The 19,999-nt window shown below is 40.5% G+C and overlaps 1 protein-coding gene across 2 annotated transcripts in view; it reads left to right on the top strand.

Annotated features, from left to right (window-relative positions):
* Positions 1 to 19,999, top strand: part of EYA2 (EYA transcriptional coactivator and phosphatase 2) — a 102,416-nt gene that overhangs the window by 45,174 nt on the left and 37,243 nt on the right. For both annotated transcript variants that reach the window (XM_074842892.1, XM_074842891.1), the window contains exons 3-5: positions 2,900 to 2,948; positions 3,554 to 3,696; positions 6,571 to 6,687. In XM_074842892.1, the coding sequence (XP_074698993.1) occupies positions 2,900 to 2,948; positions 3,554 to 3,696; positions 6,571 to 6,687 (309 nt within the window). The remainder of the gene's footprint in view (positions 1 to 2,899; positions 2,949 to 3,553; positions 3,697 to 6,570; positions 6,688 to 19,999) is intronic.

The raw sequence follows: 19,999 nt of genomic DNA, 5'->3' as shown, positions 1-19,999 counted from the left end.
ATAGGTAGAGGAACTAAGGCAGGGTTGCTGGTGTGTTGGGTGTTTCAGAGTTGTAAGTGTGTGAAGGAGGAGTCCTTATGGTTTTGTTTCTGTCAGTGATTAGAGTGATTTTGTTAGCTATTAGGGCTGTATAGGTTTCACCTTCCTCCCCTGCACACCCTCCTCCTGCCTGAGCTGTCCTTTGCAAACGGATCAGTGCACAGAGCAGGTAGTGTCTGCAGCAGACCCTGGAAGAGGACACAAATATCATAGCTGTGGTATTTGCCCTTCTACAGTGTTCTTGGGGTGTACTCAGCCAGAGGGAGAACTCTGGCAGAATTGGGGGACAGCTTAGGAGAGGAGAGATCAGGAAGGGCACGAATCTTGCGTTTGTTGTGGAAGAGTTTTCAGTGAGAGGGACATGGCACAGAAAAACACGTTGGAGGAGGAAGAGCAGGTGATAAAAATATATTTGATCACAGTGGCTGTATTTGGGTGTTTGTTCTGTTTCCTCGTCATACGCAGGGAGGAGAGGAAGGGGGTGGAACAGGCGTCCAGCTGGTGTTCAGAAAGCACATAGACTTGTGGACAGATGACTCCTGGGGTCTGTTGGTTCACAGATAGATGTACTCAAGCTGGGTTTTTCTCTTAATAATAATAATAAGCAGCATTGTCAAAGCAGTTGTGGCCAGCTCACTCTGAAACCTGTTCCTCCCAGTCATCAGTGCCTCTGTTCCCAGAGCCACCTTCCCTAAAGCAGCGATGCTGCAGTGACTCTGCTCTGATACTGCACATGAAACATTTGGGAGACTCTTAAAGGTAAGTATGGGGCAAGAAGGTGGTCACAGTCAGCTTGCAGGTCCTTGGCTGGGTCACAGGTTGCTGGGGAAAGAGCTGAAAGGATCGGGTACATTACCAAAAAAATGCTCTTTGCTCTCAGATTCAGAAAAGAGTTCAGTAGGCACCTAAGCACAGACACCTTTATTTCCATATTTTTTATCTATTCTAACCTAATGTGTAGTTCTTATTAAATGACTGCGATTATCCTGGAGGAGACAGAAAGGAGTACATGGATTTCTTTTTCTTTTTTTAAATAAAGTTAGCTCTGAAGATTTCCAAGTTTATGAAAAAAGGGACCCTTTTTGAAGAAAGTGTGCGGTTTAGATGTTTCCATCTTTTAATCAAATGTTATTGTTTCCTAGGAAATTCAGAATTTCAGTATTATTGTTATTTATACACAGTAAATTAACATTCTAAAAAAGGAATAGTATCTAGTAGTCAATATTTTTAGTTAGAACTCATGCTCCTCCATTGGGGTTCTCCCATAAACAAATGAACAAAGATAAAAATGCGTTTTTAAATGAAGTTTAATTTTAAAAGGTATCAGATTAAATGGCTGTGTTTTTTAAAAATAGTTTGGTGTAATCTCCATGTTATAATGTAAAATGATAAAGACAAGGTTGTATAGGAAAGAACAATTTCAAAAGAGAGTTAAATCAGGAAGAACGCACATTTCATATGTGAACATGTCAGATCTTTTTGGACATTCTCTCCATGCTTATGGCATAACAAGTTACCCAAACCCATGGGACTATCTGCATGTATTTGGACTTTATGTGTACTTGCATATTTCATTAAATAAAACGTGGTTTAAATATTTAATTCACCAACTTACAAATGGCTGAACAAATGAAGTGGTGCTGTTTTGGACAACTTTGTACTGAAGATAATCCATCTACAGCATTGTGGGTATGTCCCTGTTGACACACGGGACAGCACTGCAGATGTTTTCCTGCCTGGTGGTAGCAATGTGCAGGCATCGGGGCACTGCAGGAATCTCCCTTTCCACCCAGCATGTGCACCTGCAGTTGAGAGATCATCTTCTGCATGAGACTGGGTGATGTTTCCAATCCCGTGTACCAAATTATACTATAGATGCCAGCAGCCAACGTTGAGGGTGATGGTGCTGCCATCAGCAGACAACACGATGCTTGATGTTCTCCCTGCATGGAGAAGCTGTGTGCAATTAGTCTGGTGGTTCGTTGATGCAGCCAGCAGGTATAGAGGCTGAATCTGTTGTGTTTAAAGTCCTTACTGGTGATTGTGAGGGTGTTTTGGCATTTATAGTGCTGTAATAACATCTAACAGCTCCAGACAGGAACTGAGATGCAAAATTTGAATGGCATTATGGAGGCAACGTGCTCATGGTGGCATGTAGGTATGATGCTTTCAGCACAACTTGCAGGCAACTTGCAGGTTTTAATTTAGATTTTTTAAAAATTCTAATTAGTTAAACCTAAAGTTATCTCTAAATAAAGATGGTGGCACATTTTTCTGTGGTAGAGTTGCAGGACACAACTGTTTGGTACGTTGGAAGTCATACTGCCCATATAACCTGTGTGATACATTTTCTAATGGTTTATTATTTTGATTGCTGGCAGGTCAAAAAATTCAAGAGTAAGGAGATTTACAATGTTGTATTTTGAATATTTATTTTGATTTGATATATTTTAATAAACATTAAAGAAAGTGAGTCATGGTCTAGGAGAGTACCAGAAAAACAAAAGGGCAAAAAGTGCAGTGAGCTTAAATCATTTCCGTGATCATAGTAGTTGCTTTTAGAGCCTTTAGCATATGAATCATCCTACCAAAGCCCAGCTTCATGATTGATATCAGTCCCATGAGAAGAAGAAACTGGTAGCTCAATCAGTATCACCCTCAGTTAAAAACTAAATCTATGTTTGCTGTTAAGTGGAGAATAACTTTCTTACCTACTTCAGTTTGTGGAGATTCACAAAAAACAAAGTCTTCTAATTCCTGTCTATTTTTCTCAAAACAACGGTGGTAAAACCAGTGGCATCAGCTTGGCCATAGAACAGAACATGATGAAAATCTAAGACCCTTTAATTTTGTTTTCCAGGCAGCAGCAAAGCAGCACCGCAGTGTCCTCTCCATCTGTATTCCACAAAGTGAGTGCTTGTGCCAAGTGCTGTAATTTAAAAACCGAGTTTTGCTGAACAGCCATTTTGTGCAGACTTCTGTCACCTTAAATAAAAGCATTTGTCTTAAGCCCATCCACCTGTTCCCCTCATGTCTCTGGCCCAGTGAAGTAACTGGTTTTTAATCTTGTTAGATATGGAGTGAAAGAAGGTTTGAGGTATTGTGCACTGTACTTTCGTACCCCTGGGAATCCAAACCTTATCAGTTTGCATATTGTTGTGTATGAGTGACCACAGAGGAATATGTTGAAATGTCAGGGGTTTCCCATGACACTCATGTGTTTGGCAAACTGAAAATGAAACATGAAAAACTAGAGTGTTGATTTTACTTTATTTTTTTTAACTTGCACATATTTTGCACTCTTAAAGTCCCCATGCATTAATCTCATAGCTCATACAAGGAGCCATATACTGAAACAAACTTTTGCCTGGTCTAGTCAATTCTGAGTTCCCAAAATATTCACCATCATACTTTGGGTGTTATTTCATCAAAAAGTGTAGAGGTGTTCTACATGTGCTCTAGATCATGTACAGTAACTATTGCCTTAGACTTTCTGTTTTCTTGTTCTGAATAGACATTATCCCCATATAGTGACAGTCCCATCTTTCCCAACAATGGCAACATATGGACAGACTCAATACAGCACAGGAATCCAGCAGGCTGCTGCATACACTGCCTATCCTCCTCCGGGGCAGCCCTATGGCATACCCTCCTACAGTGAGTACTCTGATGTCATGTTACATTTAAAGACATTGTTCTCTTGCTCCTAGAAAAATATATTTGAAGTCTTAACCTTTAGAACGAAAGGTCATTTCTGTCTTGGCAATGTTCTCTTAGGCTTGGAGGAAAATCTCACTCAGTTAAAAATGTTAGGGTTACTTTGAACTATCTATCAGCTTTTGATATCCTGGGTTATGATCTTACAAACTAGGTAAGTTTGGAGACATTCAGTAGTAGGATATGAGACAGGATGAAAAACTCAGGTTCAGTAGGATGTGCTACTTAGGAGTAGTAGCTGGTGAGTGCTCCCATGACTCACTGCCAAGATAAAGGTTCTTGCAGTAAATATGATATTTAGGTAAGCTACGCTTTGCCTTCCTTGATTCTTCCTGGAGTTTCAATGATACAAGATACTTTAAGAAAACTTTTGTATATTATTATGGAAGAACCAAGACACAGAGCAGAATAAGGCATGGCTGAAAAGATACATAGTACTTTGGTTTTGGAAGAGGGTTCATTTGTAAATGAATGGTTGTTAGCTGTAGGTGCAGTAGACATGTCTAACCCCAGTCAGCTTTGTTCCCTGCTTTCCTGCACAGCCTTGCCAGCAGCTGTGGGGAGAGGGTGCTGGACAGGAGCAGCTGGGGGATTCAGGCAGGGGACTAATTAAACAAGCACTCCTGATGGAGGAATGCCTGGTAAACCAAGTGTTAAAAGTGTCCTCAAGCTCTGCATGGAAATACCAAGCTCTTGAGGGAGCTGGGAAGTTCTTTCCACTCCTGAAGACCAAAGAGATACTGCTCTTGCTTAGGTACAGCTCTTTAACAGAAAGCTTTGGGCTCCTTATTCCCAGCTGATCTTATGAGTGCTGAGTTTTGCTGCATTAAAATGGCTTCATAGGTCTGTTTCTGATCTGGTTTTCTCTTGTGCTCTTAAACACCTTTGTTTGCTTGGCAAATACAGTATCTCTTTCCAACAAGAAGCTTTTATACAGCCATTGACAGGGCCTTTACTGAAGGGAAATTCAATGCAATGGTCTGGAAGACCAGGGAAATGGGCTTGGCAGAGCCAGCACTCTACCAGGATGATGAGAGAAATGTTTTGAGACCCTTTCCTGGAGCTACTTGTGTGTTTGCATCAGCTGGCTGATTTCCAAGGCAGAACTCTGAACAGTTGTCCTGTTAGAGCAGGTGAAAGTAGAGCCATTTGCTACTGCCTAGAGTCTTTAGGGCATACATGTGTCAAGCCCATATGCTGCTTATAAATCCTGCAGATGACCTCTTACCATCCTTGAGCAGTGATTTCCCTCCCCCAGCCCATATACCCTCTCTGAGATAACTCACACAGCATATGAAAAACTCCACCTGGCTGACAACCAAGAACAATGAAGCAGTATTGTTTTTAGGCACAAAAATAAAACTCGGCCAGTTTCTAGACAAAACAGAACATTGTGTGGAAATTAATTTGGTGCTAAGTTATTTCACTGTCTGACAACAATTTTTAGACTTCCAAAAAGGCCTATTTGCTGAAGATTAATTGTAACTGGGGTAGGCCGAATGCTCACATGTGGAGTGCTGATGTAATTGAAAAGCATGGGATGTTATGAAAAGCGTCTTCTCTGTGCACACTTGCAAATATCTTCGCTTCCCCAACAGTAATGGAGCCGGACACTTGCACCAACACATGTTCATTCACTGTCCAAATAAACTTCCTGCGTTTCACAATGCGGCATTGTTATCTTGTTGCTAACTTGAATTCAAATTGCATTGCAGCTATTCTCACCTAAAGCCAAAAGAAGTGATTTTTATTAGAGAAAACATTATCTGGGGGAACTTATTCCCAACCTGAGCAAATGCAGAGTTGTTGCTTTTAAGAGTCATTAAGCTAGAAAACAGCTTGTTTGGTGAAAGGCATGTGAATTCAAGTTGTCTTTTGGCAAGTTTGCTACAAGTGCTAAAAGATGACAACAGCCTGGGAAGTGTGTAAATCTAAGGCCAGAACATCAACAGGGTCTTTGTTTAGTCCCAGCACTCAGGGTGTGTCCAATGACCATTTTTTGTTTTGTGCAAATAGGCATGCAAAGAGGGAAGGATCACGCCCAAAGGGTTCATAATAAGACGCACCTTTCGGCTGTTTATTTTAATAATACAGCTGTACAATCTCGGCAGCATCTCGGAATAAAATATCAGCCCCTTTCACTACAAGCAAAGGTTTCATTTTGCAATGTTTAATTCAGCTATTGTTGTTCCCCCTGTAAATTGTCAGTTTAATTGCCTGATTTTCGTAATGAAAAGATTTTTGTGGTTTCAGGGCTTACCTATTGTTCCTGAACTGTATGTTATATCTAACTGAATAGATGATAACTCTCCTATATGACTTGCCAATAAATATTTTGCTGCCAAAGCTGAAAATATAATGCAAGTAAAAGATAACTCTGTTGAGAACAGAAATCTTGAGGATATTTTGCTGAAGGTTCTGTTGTTTTGTTAATCATTGCTTGCATCTGATAACCGTTCAGAAAGTTCATGAGTCAATGAGTTTGTTTAATTCTAAAGCAAAACTATTTGTTCAGAAATTGTTTTTGAAAACATTATTCATGGTTGTTTACCCATCTCAGCAAAAGTTCATTTGGGTATGGATACAGGATGTAGCTGACTCAAATATTATTTGTGATTAATTTACTTGACTCTATTATTTAAGAGACCTGGTTGGGTAATGCAGGTAATTAAAAAAAAAAAAAGATACAGGGAAAAAAAGAGTTTATTAGGTTAAAATCTAGCTGAAAAATTGTTAATTTCTAAACTTGCTGTTTTACACCTTTGAGACAAACACTCATGTTCTGCTCTTGGTTCCTTACTATATGCCCCAAAGGCATTAAAACAGAGGACAGCCTGAGCCATTCCCCAGGACAGAGTGGGTTTCTTAGCTATGGATCCAGCTTCAGTACCCCGACCGCCGGACAAGCACCGTACACGTACCAGATGCATGGTGAGTACAGCTTGGTGCCTTGCAGGATGTGTTATGAGAAGTCAGAAGCCGATACCCCCATGTTGGACCAATTCTTCTTCTTTTGTAATTACAATGAAAAGCTTAGGTATAGGCAGTCAGGGTAGGGAAGGAGGTAAGTCTTCATAGATCTGGTTTGCTCGTCAAGGCGTGAATTTCTGGCTGAGGTACTGGATTTAGCATATACCCCAGCAAAACTTCCCGTATGATCAATATAAGCTTTGCCTTTCTACAGAAACTATGTTTTATTATTTTTTTTAAATTAATTTTGTGACTGCGTGTCTGGGATTATTGTGCTAGTGTGAATTCCTAGATTCTGAGTGGAAACAAAACAAAGGCAGTTCTATGCTTCATGCAAACAGTACTGTTAGTATTATGCTTCTGCCTTATGCTGTCCTGAGCAAACTGCTCTGTGGTTAAGCTGCTGTATATTTTCTCGACTAATATTTTTTTTTTAAAAGCTGATATCTTGATACTAAAAAAATTTTTTTACTGTTAAGACATAACTGATACCTGCTAAGATACATCTGCCTGTTTTGACTCCTAAAGTGCCAACATCATTAATTGCCTACAGACTACTGAGGTAGGGTTCAGAAGATCAGAGCTGAAGGCAGCTGTTTTTTTCCTCAAGGTTACTGAGCTAGGATTTAGTAAGTTTAGAGTAACTGTTTTATTGTGTCAGAATAATAATTGATCATAAAATAATCAGTTGGGTTCCCTCAAGGTTTCAAAGACAGTGCCTTGTGCTTGTAGCTTCATAACACTTTGGTTGTACAACCAGGAAGGCCAAAATACACATTTATTTCTAAAAATAAAACTTAAAGTTCTTTTCTGGTCATTCCATTTGAAAGCTGTATGAAACACCAACTCTCAGGAGATTGAATGTTGACTTGCCAACTCCAGAAAGTCCATGAAAGGATTAAAATCTGAATTGCCAAGAAGTGTAAAGTAAATGAAAATAGTGGAAATTCATTTGTGATTCCCTTTAGCCAATTTCTAGCATGGTATTTGATTTCTTTGAGCATTTTGGTGCTGTTGATCAGAAACCTGAACCGGATATGGCAGGTTTTCATTATTTGGCTTGTATTCCGTGTGCTTTTTCCCCCAGTGTGTACTGTTCCTTATCTTTGTGAATTATGTTGATTTAAAAAAATTTTTTTTTTCCCTGGGACTTTCTGAGTCATTAAGCATGAATTAGAGGAGGAATACTAAAATTTGGATGTACTCTGTGTAATCTGAACTTAAAAACACCTGTCCAGGCAATCCTGCAAAGAATGATGATAAATTCTAATGAAGCAATAGCAGATGAGAGAAACCATGGCATAACCATTTCAGCTTTATCAGTTGTTTTACATACATGAAGAATAAGGAGTATATTCTGAAAAATAGATTGTCCTTAAAATGTCTCCATCTCTGTGCCTCTACCTTGAGTCTCCTGGGAGTGCAGTTTCATTCCTCACCTGTAGGCCTCATATTCTGAGTCTGCTTTGGTGTTCGTATAGAACTTAGCTAGTAAAAAGTAAAGATTGGACTTTGTCTTCTGCTAAACCTCAGCACACCTGCATTTGGAAGTGCCTTGCCTTAAGCATGAATTGCCATGAGTGCATGAGCTGAGCCAAGCATTAAAAAAACATTTCCAAGAGATCAGAATGCAAATATTCTTGCTGTTTCTTAACAAATATCATTACTGTCAAAGATGTGACAGTAGCACAAATGAACATACCTCAAGTAGTTTAAAATTGCCCAGTTTAGGTAACTGGTGAATGGGAAGAGTCAGGAAGCGTATCAGCCACTCAGGCTAAAGATGCTGCACCCTTTTCTGCTGTGGCCATACATATCCGGACTTGCTAGTTTAAAGGCAGCTCAGGTACAACTGCAGCAGCTCCCTGGCAGCAGTGCTCGTCTGTCTGTACCACATGTGCATGAGGTCTTTGAGAGGCTGTTTGAGGGAAGTGACTTTGGAGAGAAGGTAAATGCACACGAGGATAAAGCTCTGCCTTGGCTTTGTCCTTCCCTCAGAGATTTTCCAAGGGTTGAAAAACCAAAGAGGAATTGCTTGGCTTTCCCAAGCTCTTGTAGAAGCCGTGGAAGGGGAGAGATATCAAGCCCCTCACTTTTTGATATTGTTGGGGGTCTTTTTTAAAACCTGTAAGCAAAAAGTCCTTTTGTGTCACTACACTTAGCTGTCCCCCCCTTGCAAAACTGTCTGTCAGTTCTCTCGGTTCATCTCAACCCTGAATGTGAAAGGTGGACAGACATACCCACTTCAATTTTAAGTCTGAGAGCAAATAAAATCCTAAACAGTTATGGAAACTGGGAAACAAGGTAAATTCCATTTTATTCTAGAAATTATTTAAGAAAGCTGAAGACTGAGAGGTGACACTCTGCTGAGACTTCATGTGCTAGTTTTGTCAGAGCACATATGTCTAACACTAAGGTGGATTTTGTGGCTTGAAAGCCTCATGGGACATGCTGGAGACACCCAGCTGGAATGTGGTACAAAAGAAGAAAAGTAGCCTATGGGGTGGGTTTTTTTTTTTTTTTGTCACCTTGATTCCTACAAGCTTCACTTCTCCTACTCCTAACAGGAGTTCAGTTTTTGGCTTCCATTTTGCTCCTTCAGTATGACGATCTTGTCTTGAAATTGTGTTACCCTGTCAGCAGTGTAAGTCCTCTCTTTTTAGCAAAACTGTGGCTTGCAGTTACCAGCAGTTGTAGGTACTGGAGCGTCACAGCTTCATTGATAGGCTGAAGTGCTCTCCCGGAGCAATAGCAGCCGTGCTGCCTCCTGACTAACTGCAATATGATTAACACCACTACTGACAAAGTACTGGTGTTTTCTTTTGCTGCCTTGGAAGATGGGTGTATTCCTGTCTAGGTTCCTGTTGTTTTTTGTTTCCCCAGAACACAGCTTCCACATGTGCTTTGTGTTAGCTTAGAAGAATCTGACCTATTTGAGAAGGCAAACTCTTGACTTACTTGGGACTGAAGTTTTTAAGATGGCCCCTTTGTTCAATCAAGAGGTGTAGACAAGCAAACTTTTTGCATCAGCACTTGAAAATGCTACACTTGCAAACAATAGTGACACAACCATGTGCTGTACTGAAAACAGGCTGGGAGGAACTTCATGTGTATGTGTATGAGCATGAATGTGCCCAGAGTGCTTTCAGATAATGTTCCCTAGGGCAATGCTGTGGTATTAGGTGAAATCACTTCTTTTCGGGATTTTATGCCAGAAAGATCATTTCAGCCAGCTCGCTAAGCCTTTAATGCAAAAGAAAACAGAGAAAAACAGTTTCTGCAAATGGCAGGTGCTTACTCCAAGGCAAAGGGAGCAGGAGTAAATGTGTCTTCCTGTTGTAAACAATTATTTCCACCCTTCTCCTTGCTCATGAGAGGAACAGTCTGAAGCTCCCTGACTGTATGGTTTATTTACCTTGCTGAGTGCTAGTGAAAGGTTTGAGTAAGAAGCCAGGAGCCTTCCTGTGCTGAGTGCTACCAAGGAATGTGTGCTCAGTGCTTTCCCACGCCCCAGCACTTGGGGGTGGGGAGGTGATTGCTCTGTCTCCCTAATGCAAGCAAGCAAGCCACTCTCCCTGTCACCCAATTCCAGGACTGTTGAGCCTTTTGCCAAGTTCACATCAGTCCTTTTGGTCTCTCTGTTGCTGACCCAGGCAGGGACTCTGGGTGATGGGCTAAACCAGCTGAAAAGGACAAATTTTAATTTACCTATTTTTAGAAAATCAAATTTCAGGGGGACTTTAAGAATCAAGCCCTTAACCCCGACTTCAAGAACAAAATGTTTATTGCATCGTGCTGAAAAAGCGATAATGAAGAGGGTGATGTGCAGGGGATCAGCAAGGAAAGATATCTCCATGAGTGTCTGCTGCTCAGTTTTGTATTTTAAAGTGTGAGGAAAAAATTATTTTCTTAAGCTAATCTCTGCAAGTATTGTAAGGTGGTAATAGCTCAAGTACATAAGTGTAATAACTTTGGTATTGTTTGCCTTTATTGAGAAGCAGCTCCCAGAGCAACCTAGTGAAGTCATCTGCAGGTGGGCGTGGGTGGTCAGACTGTGAATCTTGAGCAGACTGTGCAGCCTACGTGACTCCTCCTCACTGTCCCCTCATTTCTCAGTTACATAGGCACCTATCGTAGGTGTGTTATGCCAATCACCAAGGAATAAATGACCTCTTGGGTGACAAATACTTTGTCTCACAGGGCTCTAGGACAAATGTTCTCCTTCAGTAAGTGCCAACATAGTTGGTGCTGGTTTGTTTCCTCTCGTGTTTCTTTGGTACCAGCACTAACTCTGGCTGGGATACATGTGTCAGATTGCAGCCTCACCTCCCTGATGGCTGTTGTCAGTAACATGGTACTTCAGAAGCCAAATTCTGCTCTCTTTAAGTCAGTTCGTTTCCATTACAAACACAGATGATGCAGGTGTAATGGGGTAGCATTCAGCTTTTCATCTTTAACGTCAATTATCAACTGTATCCTGGTTCTTGAGCAAGAACAGAATCCACTAAAAAGCAAGAATGAGGATATAACATTCTTCTGGTCATTAAATAGTAAAGAAAAAAAGCTATTTTACAGCCAGCCAGAAGGGGAAATCTATTTTCATGCTTCCCTAGCATGAAAATAAATTAAAAGTGGAAGGGTTTATAAGCCAAATAACTAATGCAATATGTCACACACATATATAAATATTACAGATGAGATTGGCAAGTTCTGCAGCTCATAAGTGACATGAAACTATATCACAAAGGTACTATAGATTGAAATAATGATTTTAATTGCCATGTAACAGTGGATATGATAGTATATCGGCAGACTTTGAGTGACATTCAAATAGATTGAAATCTGGTATCTTATTTATTCTGAAGGAATTACTTTTTTTTTTTTTTAACAAGTGCTGTATACAGTGTTGTTTCATGTCATTATTATATTTACAAAGTTAGTTTTATTTCATAATGAAGATGTGTGAAGTATGCATATAGCAAATCTGGGGATGCCACTCATTTTTAGAGTCATGAATCGGAAGAGCAGGTAACAGCTTACATGAGATTTTTGTCTTTAAAATGATAAATTTGTAATGCTCCCTCAAGGTCTATGCCATTTCTTAATCAGTCCTCATGTACAGCTCACGTACAATTAGAGCACCAAATCCCCAAACAACACCCTAGGCTAGATATTGGAAATCTATTGTGATTTTTAGCACACAGTTTTCTAAGTTGACATTTTCTGACAATTTAGCAGTTCAGCGACTTGCTCAGACTTTTGGTAAAACTATTATTTAATGATAGAAATTGATCATAAGACACAAAGGTTATTCAATTTCTGACCCAAAGAGCTTACTGTCTTAACTGGCAATTGAGGAAAGTGCTTGTTGTTGCTGAGGGTGGGGGAGAAATCTTTGGAATATAAGAAACTTACCCTTTAATGAGCTATGTAAAATACAAAGAGAAAACTGTGCCAGCACATTAGCTAACATCGAAAACCATCAGCTATGCAGAAAGTGCAATAGCAGCCAGCTTATAGAGCATTTCCTGTGGTTGCATGAGCATGTGTTACTCCTTTATTGCACATCAGGCCATCTCTTCTCAGCTTGTCATTAATTCCTAGACAATGCTTTGCTCTTCAGTTATTACTGCTAAAATGACAGCTGGTATGAAACTCTGAAGTTGCACAACAGTTAAAACTGTGGCCAAAGACCACTGTGGATACTGTCGTTGGGCAGGAAAAGATTTGACTACTTTTTTTTTTTTTGTTTTTTTAATATCCATATCTATCTACCCACAAAATACTTTTTACATTACAAAGGAAAATTGAGTTATGTAACTGGGATAACTTTCCTTTGCCAGGGAATTGCAAAGCAGTATTGAGTTCAGTACAGACATAAATTTGGGGCCAAAGACCTACGCAGTGAAATTCTTTGCTACTGCTGAGCATTTGTTTTCTTTGTAGAGTCCATTCTGATCAGCTGTCAAATAATGAATGAATAGAAAGCAGTATTTCTTTTGTGCAATGTTGATTTGAAATATACTAATTATATATGTTGCTTATGTTTGTGGAATGAATTGCTTATGAATTGTTCTCCTGGCCTAACACCAAGTAAAATCTGAATATTTAATCAATTGAAATGTTTTCTTTTGCTGGAAACATTGAATCTTGTTAATATCTGGATAATCTAGACAATTTTTTTTCCAAGAACTGCCTGAATTTCTTGTGATTGTGTGCCAGTTTGTGTGTTACATATTTAATATGAGGCCATAAATATCTATATGGCATGAATAGTTAGCTTTGCATGCGTGAATTTTGCATAGGAAGTGGCATGTTTAATTTTAAGCTTGATTCTTTAAGTACTTAGTGATGAAATGTGTGAGAAGGGGAAATTTCAATCTACACTTGAGAAATGTGGATCACACTTCGGCATACGGATAGTGAATCCATCTGAAGTCCCAGAACATAAAGGAGAGCGAGAGCATGTTCTCAGCAAACTGTCACTCAGATGCCTCAGATTCATAAAATTAAAACCTCGGTAGAAAATGAGTAGTCTCTTTCAAAAGCTCCTGCTTCACAGCTGGTTTGCATTAGTTGCAGTCTAAAAGTGTGACAGTAAAGCTGTGCTCCACTCCGTGGTGAGTTCAGCAGGGAGAGGCCTCTCTTCAGGAGGGGTCAGACCTCACTTTTTACAGTGTAAATACAAGGTTCCTCAGAATAACAGCAGCGTCTCCCTTTCAAAGATTTTTAAACACCAGGGGCTGACCATGCTACATTTACTTTGTTCTAAAACGAGCTATCTTACAGGAGAGGGAAGTCAAGGGGAGAGAGGCAAAGGTGTTGACAGTGATGCACTGTAAGCTGCAAGGATCTGTGCTACTGCTACCCAAGGAGAAAGCCCTGCTCTAACTTTTCCCATTTACTACTTTTTTGATGTTCCATTCGGAACTCACTCCTTAGTCATTATTAAACAGGGAGCAACTTGAGAAGAGGATATGCTACTGGAAGCAGTAGACACCAGGGTGGATGTTCCTGAAGCTGGGGGAACAAATGTGTGTTTGTAAGAGAGAAATGGGCTGACATATCATCTGTAACTTCTGCTCTGTCTGGGCTCATTAGGGGTTTATGGTCAGTGTCTTTCTCCCTGAGGAACACCAGGGTTTGTGGTAAGGCTTAAAGCTCATGTGGGGAAGTAACGGCAAAATGATACTAACTGTAGAGATGATGGTGGCACATCCAAAACCAGGAATCTTCTCTGACAGATTTACCTTGGAGGTATCTTGCATCTACTGTCTGCTGAGGTGCTCAAGAGGAGGTTTCACCAGAAGGATGTCTGGAGGAGAGCTCTGCCCACACCCAGCTGCCTGCTGTGAAGAGCTGGCTCGCAGTCCATGAGGCTTCATTCTTCTAGCTTGTTTCCTACATTTCAGAGTGTCTGTCCAAATCTCTGTGCTTAGGAACTACTACAGGTAGTTTCAGAAGGATATGTTTGAGTGTAAGGCAAGTCACTGGTTCTCTGCAGGAAGTGTTGAATACAATTCTGTGGTTGTCCTGTACAAAAGATCACACTTGATATCCATGAAGTCTAGCTGGCTGGCTGGGTGTTCACACTGAAACAAAATGTGGTGGTGGTGATGCCGTTTGTACATCATCACTGCAACTATGAGCCTTGCTCATGGATTAGGGTAGATAAAAGAGTTAGGAAAGTCTAAAGGAAGAATAATAATACTAATCTGCATTAGAAGCAGTAACTTGCACATGTTGGCCTCCTACCCAGTGTCAGAAGTTTTGGAGGAATTGCAGAAAATTAGTATTTTGAAACATTAGTTTTGCAAACACTTAGGAGGGAACTCTTTCCTCAGTGTAGGAGGAAGCTTGAGAGTTTCGTTTGTCTGTCATCAGTATTGCGGAGGTCGGCATCAGAGGGATGGAAGCAGGCATGAGAGTCATGGATGAGAGAGAAGCAATAAGGTAGAGGGACAACAGTAAAGGGACTGGATATAGAAAATACAGTTTGTGTGTGTGGTATGATGAGGAAGTGGGAGCCAACAGGGAAGAAAGGAGTAACATTTCCCTAACCTGCTGCTTGGCTATCTTGGGAGCATTTGTGGAAGTCAGATAGAATACTTGAAACATGGGTTCATGAGCAAAATCAACATAGAAAACAGTCACAGAGATGTTTGGATGTCACAGAGACTTCTGTTTGTGGATTTTATTTTCATAACTTTTTGTAGGATGAAAAAAAAAAAGATGTTAACAGCTGGGAAATTACGAAGTTGGCCTTAATTATTCAGCTTATAGTGCAGTCGGCATAGAATATGCTAAAATGTTACAGAAGCTTTGCTGAATAATTGATTCACTATAGCTAATAATGTTTTTTTGAAAATGTCTAGAAGCAATAGAAGAGCTGGTGTAAAATTACGTACAAAAGTCTATATCAGGAAACATCATACCTACATAGGCAAGCACTTGAAGGTTAGGCAGCATCAGATTCATGATGCCGGTACAGTATTGGTACTGCTTTCTGTTGTATCTTATTTCCAGGCACTGTGTGAGGTAATGCTCTGGTGGAAAAAATAGAATTCAGTCATACAGTCAAAGACTCTGATGACGTTTGTGGACAAATAAGGTCTGACCCGGCTTCATTTAGCACAGGCTGTGCAACTCAGGAGTTTCTTAACTGCTGTGCTGGCATTGGATAACGCTCTTGCATGGGCTTTTTAATATGTAATTTGGATGCACTTTCTATTTATATTGGCAGAGTTTAAACACTGAAACTTCTGCACTACAATACTGTGACCTCTAGAGACCTCTGTGAGAATACCTGCACTATCTGAAGAAGATTCAATTGACAGTTATTAAAGATAAAAAGAGGAGGATATAAGCTTCTCTTAGAAAGTCTGTAACTGGCAGATTAATTGAAGCTGACAAGGCAATACCAGGGCAAAGATCACTCTGCTTTTGTCCTGTTTTTCCACTTTTCTGTAAGCAGCCACTGTTGGCCACTGTTGTGGTTTTTTTCCTGGAGGCACTGCAGTACTAAAGCAGTGCATAGAGGGGCTGGAAAAGCCCTGGGGCAAATGACTGGCTCTAGAGTGTTCAGTTGAGAGTTACCATGATCCTAAGTAACAGGTCAAAGAGTGGAGACAGCTGCCCAGCTTGCTCTTTTCTTTTCCATTGGTATTTAGAGATTCACCTTGCTCCAGGGAAAGGGAATTGCTAAATATGTCACTGTGCTCACAGGCCAGAGTTTTATCCCTGCTTGCATGGCAACAGATGTTACAGGGCTAGTTAGATTTTAATGCTGACCTGGGAACTGGAATCTCATAGCCACTAAACAGCCCAGGAGGAGGCAAATCCAGCTTTCCTTTATCATGTCTTGTTATCTGTCAGTGGAGGATTGTGTCCAGGATGAAACTGCAGCTGGAGGAATCTCTAAGCTTTGGTGTCCATGGAGACACCCAAATAAAGTCAGTTTTGCTGGTTGTTTTTTCAAAGGAGGATTGCACAGGAACAGTCTACATCGTTGTCGTAAGGATGTTCACTTTCTGGCCCAAAACGTTTCCTTGTGATGTGTTTTTGAAGACAGTCCAGTGTGATTTCCTTCTGTAGCTGCAGCATCATTTGATAGAAATGGTTAAAAGGAACACTTTCTCAAAATGTAATAAAATTGCTTTCCCATGGTTCAAATCCTGAGAGTAAATATAAACCATCCCAGCACTTTCAACACTGTTGTTTAGCTGGATTGAGCTATACAGGTGACCAGGCTCAAAAGGATGGTAAAAGCCAGGCCCTTAAAACTGCTCCGGTCATCACTTATTAAAGCTCTTTGAGGCTCTGTGGGTTGAGTACTCCCAGAAGCAGGCAGCAGGGGAAGAGCTTTGACTCAGAAAAACTGTACTCTGAAATGTGTTTTATATCACCATTCAGAGTGCCCTCAAACACCTGGTCAGGCTAGCAGGACTGAATGGGATTGTAGTGGGAGACAAATGGACATATTTTAAATGGGTTGCATATCTGAGAGTATTATCTGCAGGAGGTGTTCATATGCTTCTGGGAGCAATGTCCTTTAATAGACACTGCTGATGTCAAGTGCTATAACATTGTAGAATCATGTTTTTCATCTAGGTTAATACAGTGTGCTCTTCCCTATACTGTCTGAGCCCTTCCAGACAGAAATACAAGACTGGTTTTGGAGAAGGGTTCATTATGCCTAATGGCAAACAGTTGAGCAATATGCTGCAAAGTACATATGGGTTGAGTTTTTCTTCTCCTTTAACAGGTTAGATAGTCTTGAAATACCTCCACAGCTGACAGCCATGCAACATTTTATGAGTTTTCTTGCCCAGTAAATGCAGGCAGATGTTGTAGGATTTGGAACCTTACAAGGCACTGGAGTATAGCTGGTGGGAGGTAAATTTTGATGAGTGCTTAACCTCTCACTAAAAAAGTAGCAGCTTGTAGAAGGCAGTATTTACTGCAGGAAACATTAGCTTGTCAGAGAGCTAAAGCACTGCAAAGAACTGTTCTGAATGACCATGCAAGTCTTCAGCCAGATGTTCTTCATAGCATAGAGTAATGCACACTCTGCTGGGAGTTAGACCAAGGCCTTTCCTTGCATCACTCACAGTCAGCATTGTTTCCTGTAGGAAAACAGCTTGCTGATGTAAGAATACACAAGCCATTATATGCAAGCTTGTAAAATACCATGCAATTCAGCTGAACCCTGTAGGCATTTATTTTATTAGTGCTAAGTGATCAAATAATCCTTTGAGAGAACTCTCCCTGGAACCACTGTGCGATTCATCTACAGGTTAAGAGGAAGCGCTTGGATCTAAGCTTTGTTGTGCTGTTTCAAGCATATTCAGAAGTGCCCATGGTAGCCACCTTCTGAACATCCTCATGTCAGGCCAGCGTTCCATCTTTTGAGTGTTCATGGATTCACAATTGCTGCTGGCTACCCAGAGAACTGTGATAAATGCCCTGCTGTCCACCTGTCTTGAACCTGACTATCTCCTCCTCTGATTGTTGAGTATTTCATTGAATACTGGAAGTGCAACCCATCTGTTGTTCTAAATGTAGCAGCTCGTTCTCTTTTGAGTGGTACAGGAGACTTGGGGAACACATCCCTGATGTCAGGGCCTCTCTGATCTGTGAAATGCAAGGACACAAACCTGATTTTCAGAGCTTGCTGTGGTGTTGATCTGAACTATACCCCAGGCCCATCCTGTCTCTGTAATCACAAGTCCCCAAGACACCAGTATTCACGTTGTACTGTGTATTCATAAGCTGAAAGAAAACTTTTTTTAGCGATGCCACAGCTTAGTTCTGAATATACTGAAAATAACCATGAATTTTCTTTACATTCTCTTGCCTGGAAAGGAGGGGAAGAAATACAGCCTGTTATTGCAGTGAGTGAAAGACAGAAATAGAGAAACTGAGAGGAAGGAGGAGCTGGCATGAAAGTTTTTGCAGGAACACGGTCCAGATCACACACCACTGAAATTATCATTGACCGTGGCATAGATTTTAAAATACTTGAATTAAAAAAGGAAGGAGGGGAAAACAGCAAATGAAATCCATCTGTATGGGAACAGGAATATACTATCAATCAGCTCCCAAAGAGTTTCTCTATACATGTTGCCCTTGGACACTCATATAGAGAAGGGCCACGTCTACTTATCAAGGAGAAGTCGTGGCACTGAATATATACAGCATATGCACGTCTTTTATGCGGTGTATTTTCATGGAAGTGTGTTTGTGATATACATATTTTACAGGAACATTTACAGTACCATACATCTGAAGAGCTATTCTACTCTAGAGTCCAGATTGTTTTATTACCAGCTAAATGTTCTTTAAGCTACCTGTGAATGAGGGCATTGTGACATTTAGCAAGTGGTTTGATTGAACGCAGATGTGAACCATATTCCATATGGAGAAGATCCAAAGGGAGAGATCCTAAGCTTGTTTCTGATTTGCAAGTAGGAGTTTGAATGCAATTACTTGACACTGAGCTACCAAGATAGAAACAAATCGCTTGCTTGCACATCTACAGTACTGCAAATGTAAAATCAGTTGCAGTTTGAGATCATGCACTGTCTTCAGAGGTCAGGGAAAAAAAGCCAATCTGTGTGAAAGCAAAAGTCATGTGGAAATGGGTAATATCCAGTCAGAAATGGGAGGGGGCCAGGCATTAGTGTACATTGCTTACCAAGAGCCTTCCTAGGTGTGCCTTGGTCCACATAGGCACTGCTTACTAATGTCATTCCAGTTTATCTCTGAATATTACAGAAGTGCTGTTACCTGGGAAAGCATTTGAAAAAATTGGTTACGTGAGGAATAGGGCCAAATTGATAATGCCAGTATGCAAGGTCTGTTGATAATTTTCCAGCATTTCTTGAGTGTAAAATTCACGGATGCAAAACTGAAATTGTATGTAGCAGAATTTATTTTATTACGGAAATGTTTATTTCTTATCAACAATTTAGGGAAGAAAAGAAAGCATTTGGGGCTGGTTCTGATACATGTTTTGAACTGCTGAATTCTACAAGGCTGCTCAGAAACTGTAACTAGCAGGCCTCATTCTCTGCTCATGAAGAGAGAGGGTTTATCCTCTTCATTGCCTGTGGTGCTTGTTTGTTTTCTTTCCATTTGAACTAATTGTGCATCATTGAAAACATGGTCTATCCAGTCTAACCTGTAAAGTGGAACAGGGACTGAGCTGTAGTCCCGATGAGACAGCTCTAGTTCCCAGGACAAAAGTTGATGTTGAAATATTTTTCTGAGCCCGAATCTTCAAGAACGTTCTTTTCCATGCAGATGACTGATTTTTTTTTCCTCCCAGCTTTTCATCCTTGTTCAGCTGGGAAGAAATTCCAAGTTTTTACTAGTTTTGCTTGTTTGGTTGTCTCAAGTGTCCTTATCTGTAACTATTCTGCTATAACAATACTGAGCTGCCAAGATATACTGAGTTTAGCAGCTCTCGAGGTAAACCCTGGGGTGGGGTTGCATTCTCTGAATGCGATGCTGTAGGCACAGAAATAAAGAGTTGTGTTTGATCTCGGTTTAGACAAACTGTGCTCAAGTGATACTCCTGCTTGGTCAGGATACAATGACAGCGTCCAGAATAAGTGAAAGACCTGAGTTGCCAAAATCTGTTCCCGGGCTGTTGAACTTCAGATTGTAGGAAATACCAGTCTTAAGCACTTTCACAAGTACTTGTATATGCAGGTAAAAAATAAGGAAATTTAGTTTCTGTCTCTGCACCAAAGTCCTTCCTTTTGAAAAT

Source organism: Strix aluco, chromosome 17, assembly GCF_031877795.1.
Source record: "Strix aluco isolate bStrAlu1 chromosome 17, bStrAlu1.hap1, whole genome shotgun sequence".
Lineage (NCBI taxonomy): Eukaryota > Metazoa > Chordata > Aves > Strigiformes > Strigidae > Strix > Strix aluco.
The sequence above is the reverse complement of the archived record's forward strand: the minus strand, read 5'-3'. Positions and strand labels throughout refer to the sequence as shown.